Genomic DNA, 23991 nt, shown 5'->3' on the forward strand with positions numbered 1-23991 from the left:
ATATACTCCCTATCCCTAGCCTATCCCTAGTCTATATACTCCCTATCCCTAGCCTATGTACTCCCTATCCCTAGCCTATGTACTCCCTATCCCTAGCCTATATACTCCCTATCCCTATGTTCTATACTCCCTATCCCTAGCCTATATACTCCCTATCCCTAGCCTATCCCTAGTCTACATACTTCCTATCCCTAGCCTATATACTCCCTACCCCTAGCCTATGTACCCACCGTCCCTAGCCTATGTACCCACCGTCCCTAGCCTATGTACTCCCTATCCCTAGCCTATATACTCCCTATCCCTATGTTCTATACTCCCTATCCCTAGCCTATATACTCCCTATCCCTAGCCTATCCCTAGTCTATATACTCCCTATCCCTAGCCTATGTACTCCCTATCCCTAGCCTATGTACCCACCGTCCCTAGCCTATATACTTCCTATCCCTAGCCTATTTACTCCCTATCCCTAGCCTATGTACTCCCTATCCCTAGCCTATATACGCCCTATCCCTATGTTCTATACTCCCTATCCCTAGCCTATATACTCCCTATCCCTAGCCTATCCCTAGTCTACATACTTCCTATCCCTAGCCTATATACTCCCTATCCCTAGCCTATGTACCCACCGTCCCTAGCCTATATACTTCCTATCCCTAGCCTATATACTCCCTATCCCTAGCCTATATACTCCCTATCCCTAGCCTATATACTTCCTATCCCTAGCCTATATACTCCCTATCCCTAGCCTATATACTCCCTATCCCTAGCATATATACTCCCTATCCCTAGCCTATATACTCCCTATCCCTAGCCTATATACTTCCTATCCCTAGCCTATATACTCCCTATCCCTAGCCTATGTACCCACCGTCTCTAGCCTATGTACCCACCGTCCCTAGCCTATGTACTCCCTATCCCTAGCCTATATACTCCCTATCCCTAGCCTATATACTCCCTATCCCTAGCCTATGTACCCACCGTCCCTAGCCTATATACTTCCTATCCCTAGCCTATATACTCCCTATCCCTAGCCTATATACTCCCTATCCCTAGCCTATGTACTCCCTATCCCTAGCCTATATACTCCCTATCCCTAGCCTATGTACTCCCTATCCCTAGCCTATATACTCCCTATCCCTAGCCTATATACTCCCTATCCCTAGCCTATATACTCCCTATCCCTAGCCTATATACTCCCTATCCCTAGCCTATGTACCCACCGTCCCTAGCCTATGTACCCACCGTCCCTAGCCTATGTATTCCCTATCCCTAGCATATATACTCCCTATCCCTAGCCTATGTACTCCCTATCCCTAGCATATATACTCCCTATCTCAATCTAATGCAAAAAAAAGTGAGGCATCACTTTTTTGTTGTCAGCTGGTTTCTTGTGATCTATTTTTCCTTAAGATTACCCCCTAACCCTCCACATACGCACTCCTCTCTCTCTTCCTCCTGTGTCTTTCCCTGTCTATGAAGAGGAGGATACAGTACATGTGGAGTCAGAGAGAGGGAGAGTCCTATTGGCATTCTTTCTCATCCACGCTGCACACTTTTGTTCCAAGCGGCATCGTGAGATCAGGCGAGACATAGAGAGTGGCTCCGGGGCCTCGACATTGCTCAACAGGTAAGCACACCTCTTCTCTCTCTCTCATGCAAATCCCTATGCATATTCAAAGACATGAGAGATGCACTGTCTTTATTCTTTATGAGAGATGCACTGTCTCTCTTACTCTTTCTCTCTCTCACTATCGCTCTCTTTTTCTCTCTGTACCTCGGTCTCTCTGTGAGCTCTCAGGAGACAGATAAGGATGAGTCAATGGAGGTTTGAAAGGAGGTCTTCTCTCCTTCTGTCTCTCTTTTTTCTCTCTTCCCATCACTTTGAGAGGTTTAACTTTCTCTCGAGGCAAGTGACATGTGAGGGAGTCAGAGAGAGAGACACATTGAGTCGAAGTTGACGACTCTGCAGAGCAGAAACAGAAACCAAGCCAAGCAGACAAACACTCTGCTCAGGATTGTGAGAAGAGCTTCTCGGAGACATGCTGTTCAACTGCCACTGTAAATTGCTGGACAAGGCTGATGCAATCTGGCTCGTCCACCTGCCCGTCCTTGACTTGGCTTGAAGTTTGCTCTGTCTATTTGCATCTGGACAAGCAGGCAAGCTCACCCAGGCAACGCTAATCAGACTGTCAGAGGACCACCATGTTTTCATGCACAATTAATGATTTGGATTCGATTAAGCCGTGTGGATAACCTAATCTGCATCTTTGGCCTATAACTGATTCTGCTGGTGAGTGTCACTGGGGTAATGGGTTCACAACAGACCTCCCCTATGAGGCACTGTAATTGGGCCCACAGGCTAATGGTGAGATTGGTGGTGTGTGGGCGAGACTGATATTAAGATGTAGGACCATATCTGAATTGCATGGTTGCATGAGGTTGAGGCTTCATTTTCTGCACATTGAGTGATTTCATGGGGTTTCGCATCAAATTGGTCCAGGATTGAGTGTATTGAGTCGTTTGATGATGTTATGAAAGAAGCCATTAAAAATCTACCTGTCGGGGTCACGCTCGATGCCTCTGCTTTCTCCAATACCCTGGAGGGGAGAAAGCCTGACTTGTCTCTGATAGCGAATCAAATTTCGAATCAAACTTTTTCATTTGCATTTGTGGAAAGCTAGTGAGGGACAAGGTCAGAAACTGTAGTAGCAGTGAAGGTAGAATATCTACTGACTTATACAGGAAAGTTTCAACAATGCTTATCCTGGGTGGTCAATCTCATCCTGACTCATACAACTCTATTGTTGTCAGTGAAATACAGATTATATTATACAGTACAAGGTTTCTCTAGACAAATAAATTACTTAGTTTGATAGCACTTGAGAAAATGTGGAAAAATTCAAGGAGTGTGAGTACTTTCTGAAGGCACTGTAGATACTGAATGAATGTAATTGTTCATGTATTCCATTATACTGTGTGCATGTGTGCGTGTTATGAAGCTTGTTGAGCTAGTTCTGGATAATGACAGAGATCTGTGCAAGGACAAGAACTCGATTAGCAGCCAGGGCTGAAGGCCTGCTTTTTAGTTGTTTGTGTCTCATATTGTGAATTTTGAATATGTGTTTGTGTGTGTGCTTGTGCGCATGTGTTCATGTGTGCATACTCGTGTGTATGGTTTTCTCAGGTAGCCTAGTGATTAGAGTGCTGGGCCAGTAACCAATAAGTTGCTGGTTTGAATACCTGAGCCGACAAGGTCAAATATCTTCCGATGTGCCCTTGAGCAAGGCACTTAACCTACCATAGCTGACCCTGGAAGTCAACACATTTCACTGCACCTATCTGGTGTTTGTGACAATAAAACATACATTATTTATCTTTTGGATTATTGTTTTCTGCGATTGTTTTCTGCATTCATTTTCATTCTAACATGAGTTTATCAGAGCCCATCCAACAGACACAGCCCAGACCCAACCCCAAAATAAACATTGTCAAGGACAACGAAACTAAACAAAAACACACACTAGAGAATGAACCAATCCTCCATTTTGTGCACAGACCTATTTTCCCAGTAATTAAGCCCTGTGTTTGGGTTAGCAGTGGTGGCGGTAGTGCGGGGAGGGGACAGGAGGTCAGAGTCAGTAGGCTGCGGCTCTTTTCATTAAGATGTCCGGTAGAAACGTGTTGAGTCATGTAGCCGTCCTCTCCAGACCAGACCTCTCTGCCTCTCTGAAACTCAGCCAGACCTATCCAGATCTCTCTGCCTCTCTGACACTCAGCCAGACCTATCCAGACCACTCTGCCTCTCTGACACTCAGCCAGACCTATCCAGATCTCTCTGCCTCTCTGACACTCAGCCAGACCTATCCAGACCTCTCTGCCTCTCTGACACTCAGCCAGACCTATCCAGATCTCTCTGCCTCTCTGACACTCAGCCAGACCTATCCAGACCTCTCTGCCTCTCTGACACTCAGCCAGACCTATCCAGATCTCTCTGCCTCTCTGACACTCAGCCAGACCTATCCAGACCTCTCTGCCTCTCAGCCAAGTTGGGCCCCTGCAGTTCTGTAGTTCTGCCGTCACAGCACCCGCTCTCACAATGGAAGAGGGAAGGCATGGGGAGCTTTCATTACACATATAGAAACCAACCAGCCAGAACTTTACTCTCTCTGGTATTTAGATATCGGATGCAAGGCAAAGGGCAGACTGGGATGGAAAATAATGTATGAGGAAAATCAATTCATGTACATTGGTCGGGGTTGAAATGCGTATGGTGTTTTAAGGGGAAATCAGCAGGTGAAATTAAAACAAATCAGTTTACATTTATGTTGTTTACAAACACTGGAGTAAAACAAGCTTCTATTTTGGTTTCTGAGGGGATACAACAGTTGAACCAAGCTCATGAGGTCAAGTTATATTGAATAAATATATTCTTCAAGAGTGGGTACATATCAGTAAGCCCAAAAATGTATATACATATAGAAACTGCAGATTGCCCCTTTAAGGGGTATATTAGAAAGGAGGAAAGGGAGGCAGAGAGAGAGAGTGAGAGAAACAAAGAGGGAGAGAGAGAGAGTGAAACAAAGAAAGTGGAAGTGTGAGAGCGAGAGAGAGAGAGAGAGAGAGAGAGAGAGAGAGAGAGAGAGAGAGAGAGGCAGGGGAGGGCAGATTAGTTTTTGAGAGCTCAGAACAGACATCTAATGTGGTGAAGGGGGAGCAAATTGCCCTTGTGTGTTCAAAGTGCATGTTGGGGGCTCTGAAATACACTGAGAGCCAGGAATAATTGAGTGTGAGCTAATTCTTATCAAAGCCTGTTGGAGTGCAACTAATCGACTGAGGGGAGATGCCTCAAAGAACCGTTGCTTTTAATTCAATTTGTTTATTCAGATGAGAAAATGTTTAGTTTTCAATCAAGTAAATAACTATTATTTGTTCCATTCGCGACAGATAAATTGATTGATTGCAAACTAACTTAAAATGCACATCGGATCCCTTTCCAAAAGAAACAGGCAGAGGGGGAGTGTTAGATTAGAACAGAATGTAATGGACGTAGACAGAGTGTTACTCATGGATTTAACTCAAAACTGTTGATGGGTTAATTCACTAGTGCATGCAAGAGTCATCCAATGATCAGTAGCCAGGTTAGTCTGTCTTCACCAACATAGCTAGCTACAATAGCTAGCACAATATGTGGCTATGGCTTTGAGAATACTTTGTATGTGCTCGGTAACTCAAAACTTGACATTGAGTCAACTAAGCCTTGACTGACTCAACTTTCACCAACATTGACAAACAGTTCACTGTCTGTCTGCTCTGTGATTTGTCGTTTCAGGATTCCGCAGGGCCTGGATTAAACGATTGGAGCCTGAGGTTTGAGATGGGTTTGTCATCAACAACGTGCTTCCCAAGTCCACTTCTTCTTCTCCTCACTCTGCAATGGGGAAAGAAAAACAGCCACAATGGACCTATTGTCTCCTTTCGAACTCAGCAAGGTCTTCTGTTAAGTTACACACCATTATACTGCTCTACAGCACTGTGCTCTCATTGCCTTTATGAGAGGCATAACCTAGAGCGCTGTTCAACTCAATGGATGAGTTTGCATCAAGGTTTCTGTGGACTGCTGTAGTGTTGTTGATAATTGTATGCAGCACATGAATTGTTCCTCGCTAATACCCCTTGCTTTTCACTTACCTTGCATTGCACACTTCTGGCATTGGATTGTTATTTATCGACAATCACATTGATATAATTGGACATTGTGCTAAGGCCTCACCATTACCATTCTAGCCCATTACGCTGCCTTGCCAATGGATCAGCTGGTTCTCGGAAGAGCAAAACCAACTGAATGGGAGCAGAAACAGGACAGCTTAACGACAACACATTGTCAGAAGAGAAGGATGCTGTGACGAGTGGCTAATCGTTTTCTCAAAATACGCTGTCGAATCACCAAGCTGTCAAGGTTGTTGTTTTTCCAACGGTCTGTTTACTGCTGCTGGACCTCCTCAGACAACGACAATCTGTTCGGATTATTTTGTAAATCATATTCAAAAATGGTGGCCGTCAATCAACAGGAAATCACACAGTACTTGTAAGCCTTTCCTCTGTGAAACAAATATAGTTACAATGCTCATAGCATCATTATGCAGTTACAGTACATTTACTGACACATACAGTAAATCACCTCCAAAATAAATCTAACAATCACAACCAATATTTATCATCCAAACTAATCTGTTAATGGAACAGATCCCACTGTACTGCTGGCATAATTATTTCAAGTTAATGAGGTCTGATAGCATGGATTTACATTTACATTCTCTCTCTCCTGCCTTTGAAAGCATCACAGAGAAAAACAGAGAGACAGTGTACAGTAAGTTAACAGGTGACAGGTATCATCTTCGCATGACCTCTACTTGCTTTCTTTTGACCCTGTCCAATGTTTTTATACTAAAAACTTCAACTGCAATTATTACAGATGCTTATTACAGTTGTTCAGCTTATACTCCAGAGTATGGCTAGCATCTGCTTCTAACTTGTTGCAACAGCGAAGGCCATAGAGTTTTGTGGGCAGCATCAGCTCTATAGCATAATCCCAAGCCATTATCTAGTTCAAATTGACGCCAAACACTGGTTCGGAAAAGGAAATCAATGGCCTACGGTGTTTGCCTGTCTTACCACTTCCATCCCCCATGCACCTCTCTAGGCAGTGGCAGTAGAAGAAGAGAAGCATCCATTTTGTTCCTGTTTGTCTTTCAACTTCCTTTTACTGCTCGTTGGTACACAAAATTGTTGTGTATTCATTTATGTGAACTGATATGCAAATGTGATTTTGTGGCTGTTTGTTTGTATGCGACGTCTATAATGGTCAATCTTGCCCTTCACGTTTGATGTGAGGTGACTGATGTCCCCTTGATCTGAGAGTTTTCCCTCTCACTCACGTTGCCGAGGCGCAGCCGAGCATGCAGTTCGCAAACAACTTTGTGATTGGCTCAAAGAGGGTCAAGATTCAAACAACCTTCCAGAATTAGGCGGTGTAAATAGCTGCTCTCCTCTCCACTGCATAGTTTAAAAATAAGATGCATGCTTATATATTAGGGCCCCTAATTAGCATAGGACTTTGCATGCAGAGCTACAATCGCATTACCTTGTGATCCTGGTCTCATTGTTCTAGCCTCCATCTCACTCACTCACTACCGGGCTGGCTGAGTGGCAGTAAGGTTACCTTCCAGCCACCAGTGCAGTGTACCGGAGCGTTTCACTTTATACAGGGAGTGAGGGATTGCCCACCCCTACCTCCTGACACCCCCACACCACATACAATATGACAAACGAGGGCATTAAACCAAATATCATTACTCTCATCTGTAGGAATTAGCCGAAGGGACATCGACAGTGAAGAAAAAGCAATGGGTGAACGAGGGCTCGGTCCCCCCCACCCCCCTCGCCCTCTCTTCCTTTCCATTCATTATCTCCTGGACCGAGGAGGGGTTTAATTCGTAGTAATTACATTATTGACTAATTTGTAGGGCCGAACTGCTCCAATTTCCCATCAATAAAACATACGATGTGATGAATAAGGTGGCCCGACTACCATGTTTATTTGAGCTCTCATCCCCTGCCTTCCTAACTTTCCCTTCTTCCTCTCCATCTTTTCACCCTCCTCTTCTCCCTCCATCCATTTTACAATACCCTTAACCCATCCCTCCCTCCTTTCCCTCTTTCCTCTCCATCCTCTCACCATCTTCCATCCTTTCCCTCCCTCTCTTCTTAAGGTGTGGTGGAGTTGGGGGCCCTGCAGGCGTTCAGGACCCAGCTCAAGAACATGACGGTGCGTGCGGGGACTACGGTGGTGCTGAGGTGTGAGGTGCTGAGGCCCTCAGGGGCCGTCCAGTGGGTGAAGGATGACCTGCTTCTGGGTCCACAACAGAGTCTGCCGGGGTTCCCTCACTACAGCCTGTTGGGGGACCCTAAGAGAGGTGAGAGCCCAGGGAGGGTTGGGGTTAGAGTTAGAGTTAGGGTTGTGGTTGATGGTTAGAGCTGAACCGGGATGTGGACTTAAAGCTAGGGTTAGAGTTATGGCCAGGGTTGAGCCGGGCTGTGGACATGAAGCTAGGGTTAAAGTTAGGGTTGTGGTTGATGGTTAGAGATGAACCAGGCTGTGGACATGAATATAGGATTAGAGTTAGGGTTGTGGTTGATAATTATAGATGAACCAGGCTGTGGACATGAAGCTAGGGTTAGAGTTAGGGTTGTGGTTGATGGTTAGAGATGAACCAGGCTGTGGACAAGAAGCTAGGGTTAGAGTTAGGGTTGTGGTTTATGGTTAGAGATGAACCAGGATGTGGACATGTAGCTAGGTGTAGGGTTGGTGTTTGCATTAGGGTTGAATACAAAGTAGGGAAATATTAGTAGTAGGGGGAAATGGGTGGGGAAAAGCAATATATCAAAATTGGGTAAGAAATAATGACAGGGAAGCAGAAAATGATAACACACATGGGTAGGAGCCCAAGACAAAATGTGCTTTTACAGCTTGAGCAGACGCAGTATACAAGCTACAAAATGAAAACATTGAGTGGTAAACAACCCATAGGACAAGATGAACATGAGGAATATGTCTGCATTATGAGCACAGAGATGCAGTCGCAGAATGAAGGCCTACAAAAGCCACACAAACAGGTCAAAAGGGCCAAGAGTTCAAGCATTGTGTTGTTGCTCTCAGAAGTGTGTGAATTTGATGGTTTTCTTTACTGTGACATATTTCAAATGACAGGTTGTTCGCTGTGAGGGTGAACGGTGCATCTGTCAGCTTTAATTGCATTGGCTGTAAGACAGACATAGTAGCAGTAAACCTACACTGTATAGCCTTGATATGCATAGAGGACACAGTGATAGGCCTAAATGAAGTTACCATGGGGACCTGATGGTAGTGGCTTAGCAGAGGACGCCTAAACAGAGGCCATCTGTGACTACAGAGACTATGTGAATGTGAAATAGCCTCGCGTGTACCGCCATTGTCCCCCTCAGAAGTGAATAAAGGGAAAATGAAAGAGGCAAGAGAGAGAGAAAGGGATGGAGATAGAGAGAGATGTCAGCAACACATTTAGACCAACCAAATCAAGAGAAAACAAAAAGATAGTTACTTAACACATTGGAAATACATTTTTTTTTAAACAAGCAAACTAGAATGTTAGTTGGCCCAAAACAGAGATTACACAGTGGCAGAATACCTGACCACTGTGACTGACCCAACATTAAGGAAACCTTTAACTATGTACAGACTCAGTGAGTATAGCTTTGCTATTGAGAAAGGCCCCCGAAGGCACACCTGGCACTCAAGAGAAGACAGGCTATCTGCACACTGCCCACAAAATGAGGTGGAAACTGAGCTGCACTTCCTAACCTCCTGCCAAATGTATGACCATATTGGAGACATATATTTCCCTCAGATTACACAGATCAACAAAGAATTCGAAAACAAATCCAATTTTGATAAACTCCCAAATCTATTGAGTGAAATACCACAGTGTGCAATCAAAGCATCAAGATTTGTGACCTGTTGCCACAAGTAAAGCGCAACCAGTGTTGAACAAACACCACTGCAAATACAACCTACATTTGTTTAGTTATTTTCACTTTTGTGCTTTAAATATTTGCACATCATTACAACACTGTATATAGACATAATATGACATTTGAAATATCTTGATTATTTTGGAAGGAGTGTAATGTTTACTGTTTATTTGTATTGTCTATTTCACTGTTGTTTATTATTATTTCACTCACTTTGGCAATGTAAACATACAGTACCAGTCAAAAGTTTAGACACACCTATTCAAGAGTTTTTCTTTATTTGAATTATTATAATAGTGAAGACATCAAAAATATGACATTAACACATATAGAATCATGAAGTAACCAAAAAAGTGTTAAACAAATAAAAATTTACTTTGAATTTGGGATTCTTCAAAGTAGGCACCCTTTGCCTTGATGACAGCTTCACACAATCTTGGCAATCTTGGCATTCTCTCAACCAGCTTCAACTGGAATGCTTTTTCAACAGTCTTGAAGGAGTTCCCACATATGCTGAGCAATTGTTGGCTGCTTTTCCTTTACTCTGCGGTCCAACTCATCCCAAACCATCTTTATTGGGTTGAGGTTGGGTGATTGTGGAGGCCAGGTCATCTGATGCAGCACTCCATCACTCTTCTTCTTTGTCAAATAGCCCTTAAACAGCCTGGAGGTGTGTTGGGGCATTGTCCTGTTGAAAAACTAATGATTGTCCCACTAAGTCCAAACCAGATGGAATGACGTATCGTTCCAGAATGCTGTGGTAGCCATGCTGCTTTAGTGTGCCTTGTATTCTAAATAAATTACTGACAGTGTCACCAGCAAAGCATCCCCACACCATCAAACCACCTCCATGCTTCATGGTGGGAACTACACATGCGGAGATCATCTGTTCACCTACTCTGCGTCTCACAAAGACACGGCGGTTGGAACCAAAAATCTCAACCAAAAAATCTGACCAAACAACAGATTTCCACTGGTCTATTGTCCATTGCTCTTGTTTTTTGGCCCAAGCAAGTCTCTTCTTATTATTGGTTAGTGGTTAATGCTTTCTTTGCAGCAATTTGACCTTGAAAGCCTGATTCACGTAGTCTCCTCTGAACAGTTGATGTTGACATGTGTCTGTTACTTGATCTCTGTGAATCATTTATTTGGGCTGCAATTTTTGAGGCTGGAAACTGTAATGAACTTATTGTCTGGAGCAGAGGTCTTCCTTTCCTGTGGTGGTTTTCATGAGAGCCAGTTTCATCATAGTGCTTGATAGTTTTTGCGATTACACTTGAAGAAACATTCAAAGTTCTTGACATTTTCCGGATTGACTGACCTTCATGTATTCAAGTAGTGACGGACTGTTGTTTCTCTTTGTTTATTTGAGCTATTCTTTCCATAATATGGACTTGGTATTTTACCAAATAGGGCTATCTTCTGTATACCAACCCTACCTAGTCACAACACAATTGATTGGCTCAAACGTACTAAGAAGGAAAGAAATTCCACAAATTAACTTTTAACAAGTCACACCTGTTAATTGAAATGCATTCCAGGGGACTACCTCATGAAGCTGGTTGAGAGAATGCCAAGAGTGTGTGAAGCTGTCATCAAGGCAAAGGGTGGCTACTTTGAAGAATCTCAAATATAAAATATATTTTGATTTGTCTAACACTTTTTTGGTTACTACATGATTCCACATGTGTAATTTCATAGTGTTGATGTCTTCACTATCATTCTACAATGTAGAAATTATTCTACAAAATCAAAAATAAAGATAAACCCTTGAATGAGTAGGAATGTCCAAACTGTATGTTTCCCATGCCAATAAAGCCCCTTAAATTGAAATGGAGAGAGAGAGAGAGAGAGAGAGAGAGAGAGAGAGAGAGAGAGAGAGAGAGAGAGAGAGAGAGAGAAGGATAAAATAATGTAGCAGGATCCGCACATGGCGTGTATAAAAAGTAATCGCCAATTAGAAGGCAATCCTAAATAAGAGCATGGCATCTGCTCATGATCAACCAGCACCGAGCCACATGGTGCTATTCCACGGTGCCATGGCTGTCGTGAGACACAGAACACTAGCAGACTGGCAAACGTGAGCCGACAGACATTCAGATGCACACATATTCACAGACACTGATAGGCAGACTGGCGCGAACACACACACACAGACACACAGACACACACACACACACACACACACACACACACACACACACACACACACACACACACACACACACACACACACACACACACACACACACACTCACTCACTCACTCACTCACTCACTCACTCACTCACTCACTCACACACACACACACACACACAAACACACACACACACACACACACGCGCGCGCACACACACGCACACACACACACGCTCTGCTCTGCTCTCCACTGAAACTGGGTCAATGGATAAAAGAACAACAACCACACACACAGACTGCTGAACACACAGACACCTACATTTGCACTCACACACTTATGCACACACACACACACACATATTCACACAAACAAAGAGACAGATATATGCTTGTGCCAAACACATACTTAAATACTATAGAAACAAAAACACAAGCGTCAACACTTGACACCACTCGATGATTGTCACCATCAGTGATGTCTGTTGGCGCTGAAAGAGCTATCACACTCTCTCACACACACACACACTTGGCAAGTTGATTGCGGCATTTGTGGTGAGTAATTTCAGGAAAGAGGAAAATGAAGTCTTCCCTCTCCGCTGTATGATAGCATAGATGTGAAAATTGCTGCTGGTTGGTATTAATTATCTTGCCAACTTTGATGATGAGTCCTTTTTTAGGACTGGGAGGTTGTCACACCAAGATGCTATTTTATACATGTTAGTACACTGTGAGTCAGAGAGCGACACAGAGCAGGAAAAAGCCTCCCAGACCCTAAACATCCTATAATACACACGTTTTATGACATCAGTCAACATATTAACCCGTGGATGGTGAAACACTATCAACACTATAAACACTTTGTCTGTCCTCCTCAATCGATACATACCATGTTCCAACCAATATAAAACAACATGACAGATCTGGAGTCAGACGTCCTACACCACACAGCTATCCCTCTTCGTTGGTTAGTGTGTGTCTGCTACTTTCTAACCCTATGTAGCCTAATGGTAAATCAACAGGGCATGAGATCAAGTCGCAAGCAAAATGTCCCCGAATTCGGGTACACGATGCTAAAGAAAATGTTTAATGAATTGGACTAAAGCCCCTGGTGTTATAAATAGATGGAATTCCAGTGTGTATCTGATGCTAAGATCCTCCTCTGTATGTGTGGAAACCAAGCTCTCTCACAGCGGTCGGTAGTCAATACCACTCTCTCTCTTCTTTTCAAAGGGCTTCAACTTGGTGCAGGGTGGTTGGTCATATTATTCAAGACAAAGCATGACAATAATGTATGTATGAAAATCTTCAGCAGCTCAGCCACACGCTTGACCTCTTGGTCCTTGTCCATGATATAATGTGTTGTGTTGCTGTGCAACTTGAGTCTGCTGTTTAGGCTTATTTTGGGCTCAAAATTATCACGATTAAACTAATTTCTTACTTTTATTCGTACATAAACAGAGTACAATAACATAGTGGTCATTTTTGTTACTTCTTGGATATTTAAGCAATAAGGCCTGAAGTGGTGTGGTACTATACCACTGATAAGGGCTGTTCTTAGGCACTATGAAAGCGAAGTAGATACACCCCTTAGCCGTGGTATATTTGCCATACACCACAAACCCCAGAAGGTTCCTTATTGCTTTAATAAACTGCTTATCAACATATTAAAATAATGAGAGACAAATTTTCATTAAAAACATTATTTTGATAAGTCAATTCATACTATTTCATCCTTCCACCAAAGGAAATATTTTCCCATCACTGCTATGCAGTCGAATAATATTTTCCATTCAGCCTGGCTAACGTTCTTGTCTTTTGTTAGCTCGCCATCGGCAGAAAACAAAATGACAGCAAACTAGCTGTATTTTCTTAATTGTACTTTTTTTAAATGGAAAATTCTTTGGACACATCCATAATAATCATGCCGATGCACGATTTTGCCTGGCTCAGTTGCTGTATCATCAGGACACCGCTCATTCTCCATGACAGAGGACGGTCTCATTTGTAAAATGCTAAATGTTTGCAGAGTTCAGAGAGGCAGACAGCAAGGTGAATACTGTAACCCCAACCCAACAGGTGCACAGTCCATCCACTCCTCCTATGACCATGAACTACAGGACATATCTAAGACTATGACCTTGTCGCACACAATAGAGAAATATGACAATTGAGATATGTTTTAGATTCTATGGACCACGCACACACGCAAGCAGACACACACACACACTACAAGCAGTGTGTTAGCCTCCGTCCGTAACAGCCACCGTGGTGCTCTGTGTCAGTAGCTCCTGGAGAAGTAAATCATAATAGAATGGGAGTGAATGAAAAGTTTCCACACAGACGTGGGAAGGAATGGATGTAATTGTGTGAGTACACCAGGCCGCCTGTTGTCACTTTATGATGAACAGCATACGCTCTTTCTCCTCTCTCCTTCTCCTCTTTCTCTCTCCTCTCTCTCCTATCTCTCTCGTTCTCTCTCTCTTCTCTCTCCTCGCTTCTCTCTCCTCTCTTCTCTCTCCTCTCTTCTCTATTCTCTCTCCTCTCTCCTCTGTCCACTGTCCTCTCTCCTCTCTCCTCTCTCTCACTCTCTCTGCGCTGGCTTTCTCGGCCTCCTTGCTTTTGGGAGCTATGCCATATGTGGAGAGAACGGTGACTCTGAAAGAGCCTTTCTTCTCCTGCTACGGTGTATTCATTTCCCCCTTCTCCATTCATCTCTCGCTCTTTTGCTCTTTCTTTTTGGGGGCCATGGAGTGTGTATACCGGGGTGCTGGGGGTGGGGGGGCGTTGCCTTGGTGACTCTCGCTGCCTCTCTCGCTCTCCTGGGAAGGGAGCATATTTTTCTGACATCAATAGGAGAGACTGAGAGAGAAAGGAAGGAGGGGGGAGTGAACCCCAGCTCTCTCTACACTTCCCCCTGTTCCAGTCAGCTCCATCTTTATACACCTGCAGATACAGCAGGACTCAGTCCCACATTTATCACTGCTGTGACGTGAAGTGTGTTGTTGTTGTTGTTGTTGTGTGTGTGTGTGTGTGTGTGTGTGTGTGTGTGTGTGTGTGTGTGTGTGTGTGTGTGTGTGTGTAAGAATATACACACACACGGATACAGACAGACAGACAGACAGACAGACAGACAGACAGACAGACAGACAGACAGACTAGCCTGAGGCCACAGACTAATCTAAATCCTGTAACAGCAGAAAAACTTGCAAAACTTGCTTCAACTAATCACAGGCTTTAATATTAGTTGATGAGTTGAATCAGATGTGTTATTGTACTTGTAATACTGGGTTAGAACCAAAGCCAGTACTGTACAACCTATGAGTGAAATGAGTAACACAGCTTGACAGCCTTCCGATGAGTTAAGAGTTCCCCCAGACTACCACAGCTCCCATGATAACACAGACAGCCTTCACCAGTCAGCCAACCAAAACACTATCGCACTATCTGATTTAAGAGAGAGACAGAGGTAGAGATGCAGAGAGAGAGAGAAAGCCAACGAAAGATCATGTAAAACCAAAAGAAAAGCCAGCCTTGCTCTCTAGTCGGAGTGGTGGGTTGTGGGTATCATCACCAGCTAATTCAAGATGGATCACCACAGGCAGCGAACAGCCGAGAGGGAGGCATACAAACGTCAATAAGTCCTCTCAGCGGGCCAACAAAGAGTCATTTTCGAGACATTTCTATCAGGGGCGACGTAATTCCTGTGTTTTTCCCTTCCTGCCGAGTTCAGATAGGGGATTACGGCAACAGGCAGATCAAGTGGCAGCAAGTAATCCATGACAATAACAACCTCTCCACCACCCCCGTGTCCTCCCGCCAAAACTTATACCCCCGGCCCCCGCCCGTCAGAATACCAGAACACCTGACACATCCACTGTCTTTTGTTTGAAACCATTAGCCTTACCATATAATCCTATTAATTAACAAGTCCCTCTTTCCATTTTCTCCCCTCTCTCTCTCTCTCTCTCTCTCTCTCTTTCCCGTTATCTCTCTTCCCCCCCCCCCCCCCCCCCCTCTCTCTCTCTTCCTCTCTAAGCACAGGCCTGCCTGTATATCCGGATCCTGCAAATAATACTCTAAATGTTTTTGTTTGATGTTTCCCTGTTTTTAAGAATACGTTACTCATGCAGTTAAGCTGCAGTTAGATATTTCTGTGGGAGTAGACGGGGATTGGGGGAAAGGAGGGTGTTTAAGCTTGTTATCAGTGTTGGTTGGGAGTTAGAGACAACAGTTAGAGTACGACGGTACGACAGTACGGTGGTAAGGTTTTTGCATTTGGCTAACGAGTTTAGCACACAAAGAGTGTACTGTACAATGAGCCTTCATGTTATGGCACTTCTTTATGAATAATACAGCAAGTCATAAACGGGGGCATTTACACAAGCAGAATAGAAGGCAGAGTGACTTTGTTCAATGGGTATATCTTTGTTCTATTTGCCTGTGAAATAGGACCTCTTTTTCAGCACAGTGAGCAAACAGGTACTAGCTGCCCAAGGCTGTGGATAAAAAAATGAGCCTTAGCTAGGTATGTGGTGTGCTGCGGATATGAGAAGGATTTTATGAGTTATTACTCAATAATGTCCAATATGTGGCATTCAAGGCCAGGTCAAAAGGCTAGTGAGTGTTCTGTTGTGTTGTCTATCTCTAGTATCCAGTTCTCACTCACAAGGAAGATTCTGTGTCTTTGTGACAGGGGATGGGTTGTTGAGGAAGATGTTATTTCTTATGTAATGTGGCTGAGAGATGAGGGGGAGAAGGACTGACTGAGGCCTATTTCTGTCCTGGACACCTGCTTAGCTTCCTGTTCAGCACGGAGGAGAGGAGGAGAGGGATGAGGAATCAGGGAGGATGAAGGGGGGGACCACTTCAATGGCTTTCAACCTCATGCATGTCTGGTTTAATCATTCCCGAAACGCTATATATCCATTTTCAAAAATGTTTCTAATTGAGCTTTAATTGTTTAAAGAAATTAGGAAATAGATGGGTGTGTTTATCTAATCATGGCATGGGGTGTTCAATGACAGACATGTATTTGTTTCAAATATAATTTGATGGTTTCTTTTCAGAGAGTCAAATAATCATGTTTTTGGAGGCAAAATGCTGTATATCCGCCTCACTCTCATAGAAATAAGCAGTACTGCTAGGTTTTACACAGCCAAATGTATCAAATAAGTAGTACTGCTAGGTTTTACACAGCCAAATGTATCAAATAAGTAGTACTGCTAGGTTTTACACAGCCAAATGTATCAAATAAGTAGTACTGCTTGGTTTTACACAGCCAAATGTAACAAATAAGTAGTACTGCTTGGTTTTACACAGCCAAATGTATCAAATAAGTAGTACTGCTTGGTTTTACACAGCCAAATGTATCAAATAAGTAGTACTGCTTGGTTTTACACAGCCAAATGTATCAAATAAGTAGTACTGCTTGGTTTTACACAGCCAAATGTATCAAATAAGTAGTACTGCTTGGTTTTACACAGCCAAATGTATCAAATAAGTAGTACTGCTTGGTTTTACACAGCCAAATGTATCAAATAAGTAGTACTGCTTGGTTTTACACAGCCACATGTATCAAATAAGTAGTACTGCTTGGTTTTACACAGCCAAATGTATCAAATAAGTAGTACTGCTTGGTTTTACACAGCCAAATGTATCAAATAAGCAGTACTGCTTGGTTTTACACAGCCAAATGTAACAAATAAGTAGTACTGCTTGGTTTTACACAGCCAAATGTTTCAAATAAGTAGTACTGCTTGGTTTTACACAGCCAAATGTATCAAATAAGTAGTACTGCTTGGTTTTACACAGCCAAATGTATCAAATAAGTAGTACTGCTTGGTTTTACACAGCCAAATGTATCAAATAAGTAGTACTGCTTGGTTTTACACAGCCAAATGTATCAAATAAGTAGTACTGCTTGGTTTTACACAGCCAAATGTATCAAATAAGTAGTACTGCTTGGTTTTACACAGCCAAATGTAACAAATAAGTAGTACTGCTTGGTTTTACACAGCCAAATGTATCAAATAAGTAGTACTGCTTGGTTTTACACAGCCAAATGTATCAAATAAGTAGTACTGCTTGGTTTTACACAGCCAAATGTATCAAATAAGTAGTACTGCTTGGTTTTACACAGCCAAATGTATCAAATAAGTAGTACTGCTTGGTTTTACACAGCCAAATGTATCAAATAAGTTGTACTGCTTGGTTTTACACAGCCAAATGTATCAAATAAGTAGTACTGCTTGGTTTTACACAGCCAAATGTAACAAATAAGTAGTACTGCTTGGTTTTACACAGCCAAATGTATCAAATAAGTAGTACTGCTTGGTTTTACACAGCCAAATGTATCAAATAAGTAGTACTGCTTGGTTTTACACAGCCAAATGTACTGTATGTAAAACAATAAAGTTTGCCTTTTATCTCATTTAGCAGATTCTCTTATCCAGAGCAACTTACAGTAAGTGCATCTAGCTTAAAGATAACTAGGTGAGACTACCACATATCTGAGTCAAAGATACAGGTTACGAACATTCCTTTCCAGCTAAACAATGGTTAAATAGAGTTTTGCAAAAAAAATAAAAAATTATAATGCACAAATGTCAATCATTTATGGTGAAAAAACACAAATATGAAAAATCTGTGGATAATATAGCATTTTGGAAATAAACTCTTCACATGCGTGTGTTCACACTGGAGTCCATCTGTGTCTGTGTGTTCGTGTTCGTGTGTGTGTGTGTGTGTGTGTGTGTGTGTGTGTGTGTGTGTGTGTGTGTGTGTGTGTGTGAGACCGTCAACAATGACACTGATGGAAACGTAGGCTCTCTAAACTCTCTTCTTGTTTATCTGTTTCCTGTTGATCAGATGTTTTATTCAAACAGATCAGAGGAGCTTTGTGTTCTCTATGAAGTTACTGTATGGTGACCACTTGCTGTGTTAGAGACATACAGCTACCTGAATCAAGAAAGATCAGGGGTCTGTGTCAGGATCTGTGTGTGCAAATGTGTTTTCAGACTTGTTGATCTGTCTGTCTGCCTGTCTGTCTGTCTGTCTGTCTGTCTGTCTGTCTGTCTGTCTGTCTGTCTGTCTGTCTGTATCCGTATGTGTGTATGTTCTTATCGATGTGTGTCTGCGCTAATCTGCTTCTTATCTGCCTTATCCATCCATCCGTCTGTATTTGTCTAATGAATCGAATTTTGCAGCTCGTTGTCTCTCGCCTTCATGGCAGCAGCATGTCTGCATGTTTGTCTGCGTTGAGAGTGGATGGGTGTGTTTGTGTGTGTGTGTGTGTGTGTGTGCACATGAGTGTGTGTGTGTTTATGCATGACTGTGCATGTTTGTGCACATGTGAAAATGCATTTGTGTGTGTGTGTGTGTGTGGGGGGGGGGGTTGTATGTGTGTGTTTTGGGAGGTAGTAGGGGGAACTCAGGTGGGGCTCATTGGAGTCACATGGTCCACCTGAGTGGCTGTGGTGGATACGGGGCTCTCATTCTCAACACAAGCTACAGCACACCCTCCACCATACTGCACCTCCCTCTGCAGATTAAACCGCAGTGATAGAGAAAGAGAGAGGGAGGGAGGAAGGTGGTTGGCTAGGGCTGGGGGAAGAAGGGGATAGGGGATGATGGAGTGAGTGAGAGATAGGAAGAGGAGGCGAGCATGAGATTGAGAGGGAGAGGGAGAGAGAGAGAATAAATGACATACCTGCCCAGCTCGTTTGCGAACATCATTATTCTTATTTTAGGAGATTTGTTAGGTGGCGAGGCTCTCCTGGAGCACAACAAGTGATGCAGCCGTGTGAATCATGTGGGCTTGAGTAGATTGAGCGTGCAGGGGCCTGTCAATAGACACATGGCCCAGTCATCGGCCAAGCATCCCGGGGAGTGGAGACTGGTGAGGGAGGGGAAAAAACACACAAACAAATGAATCTCATTATTTCAGTGCTCGCCTCTGCAGTGCTCCGGGTAACCCATCACAGTCCACACAGATCCAATTGCTTCCTTTAAATCAGTTTGAAGCTGCAGCCAGATCTCATCTGTCTCAATAGCAGGGCTGGAGCCAATATGACTACTCTACTGCACACAGCAACAGCTCCACCCAGTGGCACTAGGTGAATTACCCAGATTTGGAGGAGAGCAGAGAAACTATCTGGCTGGCTGACTGACTGATTGACTGGCTGACTAGCTCGTGTTCTGTTTATCCAGCCATAACCATTGGATTTATGTCAGCATTCAGCAGCGGATGACGGAATTACCCCTTGATGAAACATATAGCTGTACCCCTGGATGACTCGCATGATAAACAAATGATAGCTGCTTGTTTGTCTTTCTTTCTTTCTCTTTCTCTTTCTTTCTTTCTTTCTTTCTTTCTATTTTTCTCTTTCTTTCTTTCATTCTTTCTTTGTCTTCCCTCTCTCTCTCTCTCTCTCATCATCCTCTCTCTTCTTCTCTATATCCCTCTCACTAAACCATGCTGTCAGTTGATATATGTTGAAAAGTAGCAATGACCTTTGTTTATTGTGTGCTGTGCTGGCTCTCACACACTCACAGAAAGATATCTTTCCTCTCCTCGTTCCATTTCCCTCTTTCTTTCTGCTCCTTTCCCCTATTCTGTGACAGTTTGTTGTGGAGTAGATGATCATGTGTCCAGAGTAAATGACAGTTGTGCTGAAGCCTGTTTGTTGATTAGCACATCTGGTGACAGTTTCCCTCTGAATTCCCGTCCAAATAACTTCCACTCTCTTCAACAAAAATGTTCTTTCTCTGAATTCCCTGCATGGTCCGAAAGAAATGAAAGAGAGGGGGGAAGAGAAAAGGAGTGGGTAGTGCTTTGATCTGCTGTGCAAGCACGTATTCAGCTGGGGGGTGATCTGAGAGGAGAAATGTTTGGCGCTAACACAGATTATCATCTGTCTCGTTTCATCACCAACCCATCTCTGTATGCACATCCCAGTCTTATCTACTGTACACCACACTAATGATATGGACCCACTGATTCTCCAGGAATATAACAGAACCTGCCTTATTAGCTTGGTATAACTGTCTTTCTTCAATATCTAAGGATCTCAAATGTTTTTAATGCATTAATTACCAAAAGCTTATTTTTCTGTGATCTGTAAACAGAATCAATAATTCTGGTCAAAGCCTAGTCTGTACTGCATATGTCTTAAGGTGACCCAGAACCACTTTGATAGATACCAGTCTTCTGTTCTCCCCTCAGTTCCTCCCTCTAAACCTTACTTTGAGCTGGAGACCACAGACCCATGGGTAGCAGGGAAAAGCTACAATGTCACATGACACTGTCACAGTGATCACTCTGTTTAAAGGTAGGTCACCAAATACGGTATCAACCCACTACACACAAACTTAATAATGCTAGTACATACATGTTTTTCCATTAGGAATAGCAGAGACGTTAAATGTGAATCAGTACTGAGTTGAGGGAAAAACATGTTTGCAAAGACATGTTTCAACCTACACTATAATTGTAGTACACTATATCTCAATGCCCTGTTTTTACAATGACATTTTAAAACTATGGCCGTGTCTGAAATTTGTCTTGCCTACTACTTACTAAAACTACACACTGTGTACTAATAGTACTACATACTAGTTAGAATTTACTGGTTAGTAAAACATATGCAGTAAGCAACAAATATCGTAACACTTCTCATCCATACTGAGAAGGCGTCATCTTTTTTAAAATGTTGTACCTTTATTAAAATTGCCAATCTAATGCACAGTCGTGCTTGTTCCCTGCCATTCGTTAATTTTTGTAGAGCACGTCCCCTATTCTGATTATCAGCTGTCGTCAAACGCACGTGAGTGGGGAGCTGCCCCTCCCTACCTTCAAAAAGAACACCCTTGCCTTGTTTGCACTAACACTCACACTCGCTTTCCTCCTCCCCCTCCTCCTCTCTTTCTCTCTCAGACGGAGTTGAGCTGACAGGTGTAGAGTCTTTCCCTATGTCTGGCTCTGAGGAAAAGCTCCAGAACACACACGCTACAAAAGGGTATGTGTTCCTGTTCTCTGTTTCCTGTGTGTGTGTGTGTCTCTCTCTCTGTGTGTGTGTGTGTGTGTGTGTGTGTGTGTGTGTGTGTGTGTGTGTGCGTGTGCGTGCGTGTGAGTGTTATCCCTAATTGAAGAACATCTGTATTCCCACAGATACACAGTACAGTGTAATGAATTGATGCCTACTGTGAACTGTCACTCGGTGCCTTGTGTCAAATCAAATTAGTTTTTGTCATAGACACAGAATTACATTTCAGTTGCTAGACAGATCCAATCCTATCTGATTCACCTGGTGGTGCATACGTACCTAATCCAGCTCCAAAGATAATAACCCCTTGTCATCTGCAAAGATAACACGCTGTAGAGGGTATTAAGGACATAGTTCAGCTCTAACGCAGAATAGCCTGGTCTCCAACTAATTCCTCTATGTGTAGATAGTGGGTATAAATAGCAACAATATTTTGTATCGGAGCTTATAAATCTGGAGAGGAATCTAGATAACATGGTGGACTTTGGGTTTGTCATGGGTCTGGAGGTGTAATGCTCACATTGTTATGATGTTCAGGGGGTTTATGTGGCTCTTGATATCCAGACCCCACAGATTGCATAAATCTGTCTGTTCTTATGGAGGTCTCAAGGGCTCAATTAGAGTGTTAATAAGGGGTGATGTGTCCTATGTTAAGCCATGATCTTTAATGTTATCCATCATCTATTCTTCTCTTCCATCCAATCCTTCCTTCCCCATGACCCCCTTTCCCCCACGCTCCTCACCCACCCCTCCATCGCACGCACGCACACACACGCACACACACACAAAAGCACACACACACACACGCGCACACACACACACACACACACACACACACACACACACACACACACACACACACACACACACACACACACACACACACACACACACACCTCATGCAGGTTCATGTTCTTAAGCAGTTCGGACAACGGAAGGGAGCTGGTGTGTCGTACGACGAACCCGGTTCTTCCTCGGGCCCTGGAGACCAGCCTGGTGATGAATGTATACTGTGAGTGTGTGTTGTTCCTTACCTCATAGACTCACAGACACCTTTACCTTTACTTATTCCCTTCTCCAGCCACGTGTGGACCCTGACCCCAGGCTGGCATTGGGGAAAACATCCTCACACTGAGCAACCACTCTGAGGGGAGACTTTCAACCCCGGATGAACTCACACCTACTGGGGACTCAATCCCAACGCTCAACCTGGAGTGTTAGAGGTCGACATGACGTCTCTACTGCTGTCACATTCAACCCATTCAACTCTGTCAATTCCTCTGGTATCAGTGCAATCCAAACTCCAACTCAAGCCTGCTACACTCTGATAATACTGATCAGAGGAGCCTGGGAATGAAACTCAAGCCCAAATTCTAAACTCTACTGATGCTAAATATAATTGTCAGGACTGTGAAACCATAACATCTCCAACGGTGTAGGAACTACAGTACACAACATAATAGGGGTGGGTGATTTAACATCTCAAAGGATCGTTTCCTTGTTTACCCTTTGTCTTGTTTGGATAAACATTATATCTTTGAAACAATATGGCAACCCAGCCTATTGTTTGCTAGTTTTAGTTGTTCCTCAATATTTTGTAGATCAGTTTCAGTAACTGATTGTTCTGGAGTCCACCCACCTGGTTCTGTCCCAGGTCTAAATCAGCTGCTGATTAAATGCTACTGTTACTGAAGACACCCAATGGTGAACATTCCCATTCTACTCCTTGTTTTCGTTTCACCCACGCCATATTATCCACAGCCGTCCATATGAAATACTGTCTCTATCTATCTCTATCTATCTCCCTCTGAATTAGACACTGTCCGATTCTATCTCCTACACTTTAACCACCGCCCAGAACTGGAAATGCTTCTACACCTCCCCTCTCTCACTCCCTCCCTCTTTTTCTTTCTTTCTTTCTTTCTTTCTTTCTTTCTTTCTTTCTTTCTTTCTTTCTTTCTTTCTTTCTTTCTTTCTTTCTTTCTTTCTTTCTTTCTTTCTTTCTTTCTTTCTTTCTTTCTTTCTTCCTTCTTTCTTTCTTTCTTTCTCTTTCCCTCCCTCCCTCCCTCCCTCCCTCCCTCCCTCCCTCCCTCCCTCCCTCCCTCCCTCCCTCCCTCCCTCCCTCCTTCCACCCCCCCCCCTCTCTCTCTACACCATATTAAACAACATCTTTCCACAGTAAGACCTAATGTAGTCCTTACTCAGCACGCCAGCCCATCAAAGCCTGGAGCACCGTGTCCGTT

The 23991-nt window shown here is 43.3% G+C and overlaps 1 protein-coding gene across 2 annotated transcripts; it reads left to right on the forward strand.

The window, feature by feature from the left end:
* The first annotated feature begins 1459 nt into the window (after positions 1-1459).
* Positions 1460-23803, forward strand: LOC110510982 (nephrin-like). 2 transcript variants are annotated; one of them, XR_016493263.1, is made up of 6 exons: positions 1460-1627; positions 5330-6085; positions 7770-7973; positions 20929-21034; positions 21640-21721; positions 22830-23803. XR_016493263.1 is itself a non-coding variant. In XM_090226758.1 (5 exons), the coding sequence occupies exons 3-4, from the start codon at positions 7820-7822 to the stop codon at positions 21003-21005; spliced, it is 231 nt and encodes a 76-aa protein (XP_090082884.1). In that variant the 5' UTR covers positions 1488-1627; positions 5330-6085; positions 7770-7819; the 3' UTR covers positions 21006-21034; positions 21640-21741. The 2 variants fall into 2 exon arrangements, 1 of the variants encoding a protein (XP_090082884.1); XM_090226758.1 differs by lacking the exon at positions 22830-23803 and having other exon boundaries at positions 1488-1627; positions 21640-21741.
* Positions 23804-23991: the final 188 nt, after the last annotated feature.

Source organism: Oncorhynchus mykiss, chromosome 3, assembly GCF_057628025.1.
Source record: "Oncorhynchus mykiss isolate SJ-2025 chromosome 3, ASM5762802v1, whole genome shotgun sequence".
In the NCBI taxonomy this organism is placed as follows: Eukaryota; Metazoa; Chordata; class Actinopteri; order Salmoniformes; family Salmonidae; genus Oncorhynchus; species Oncorhynchus mykiss.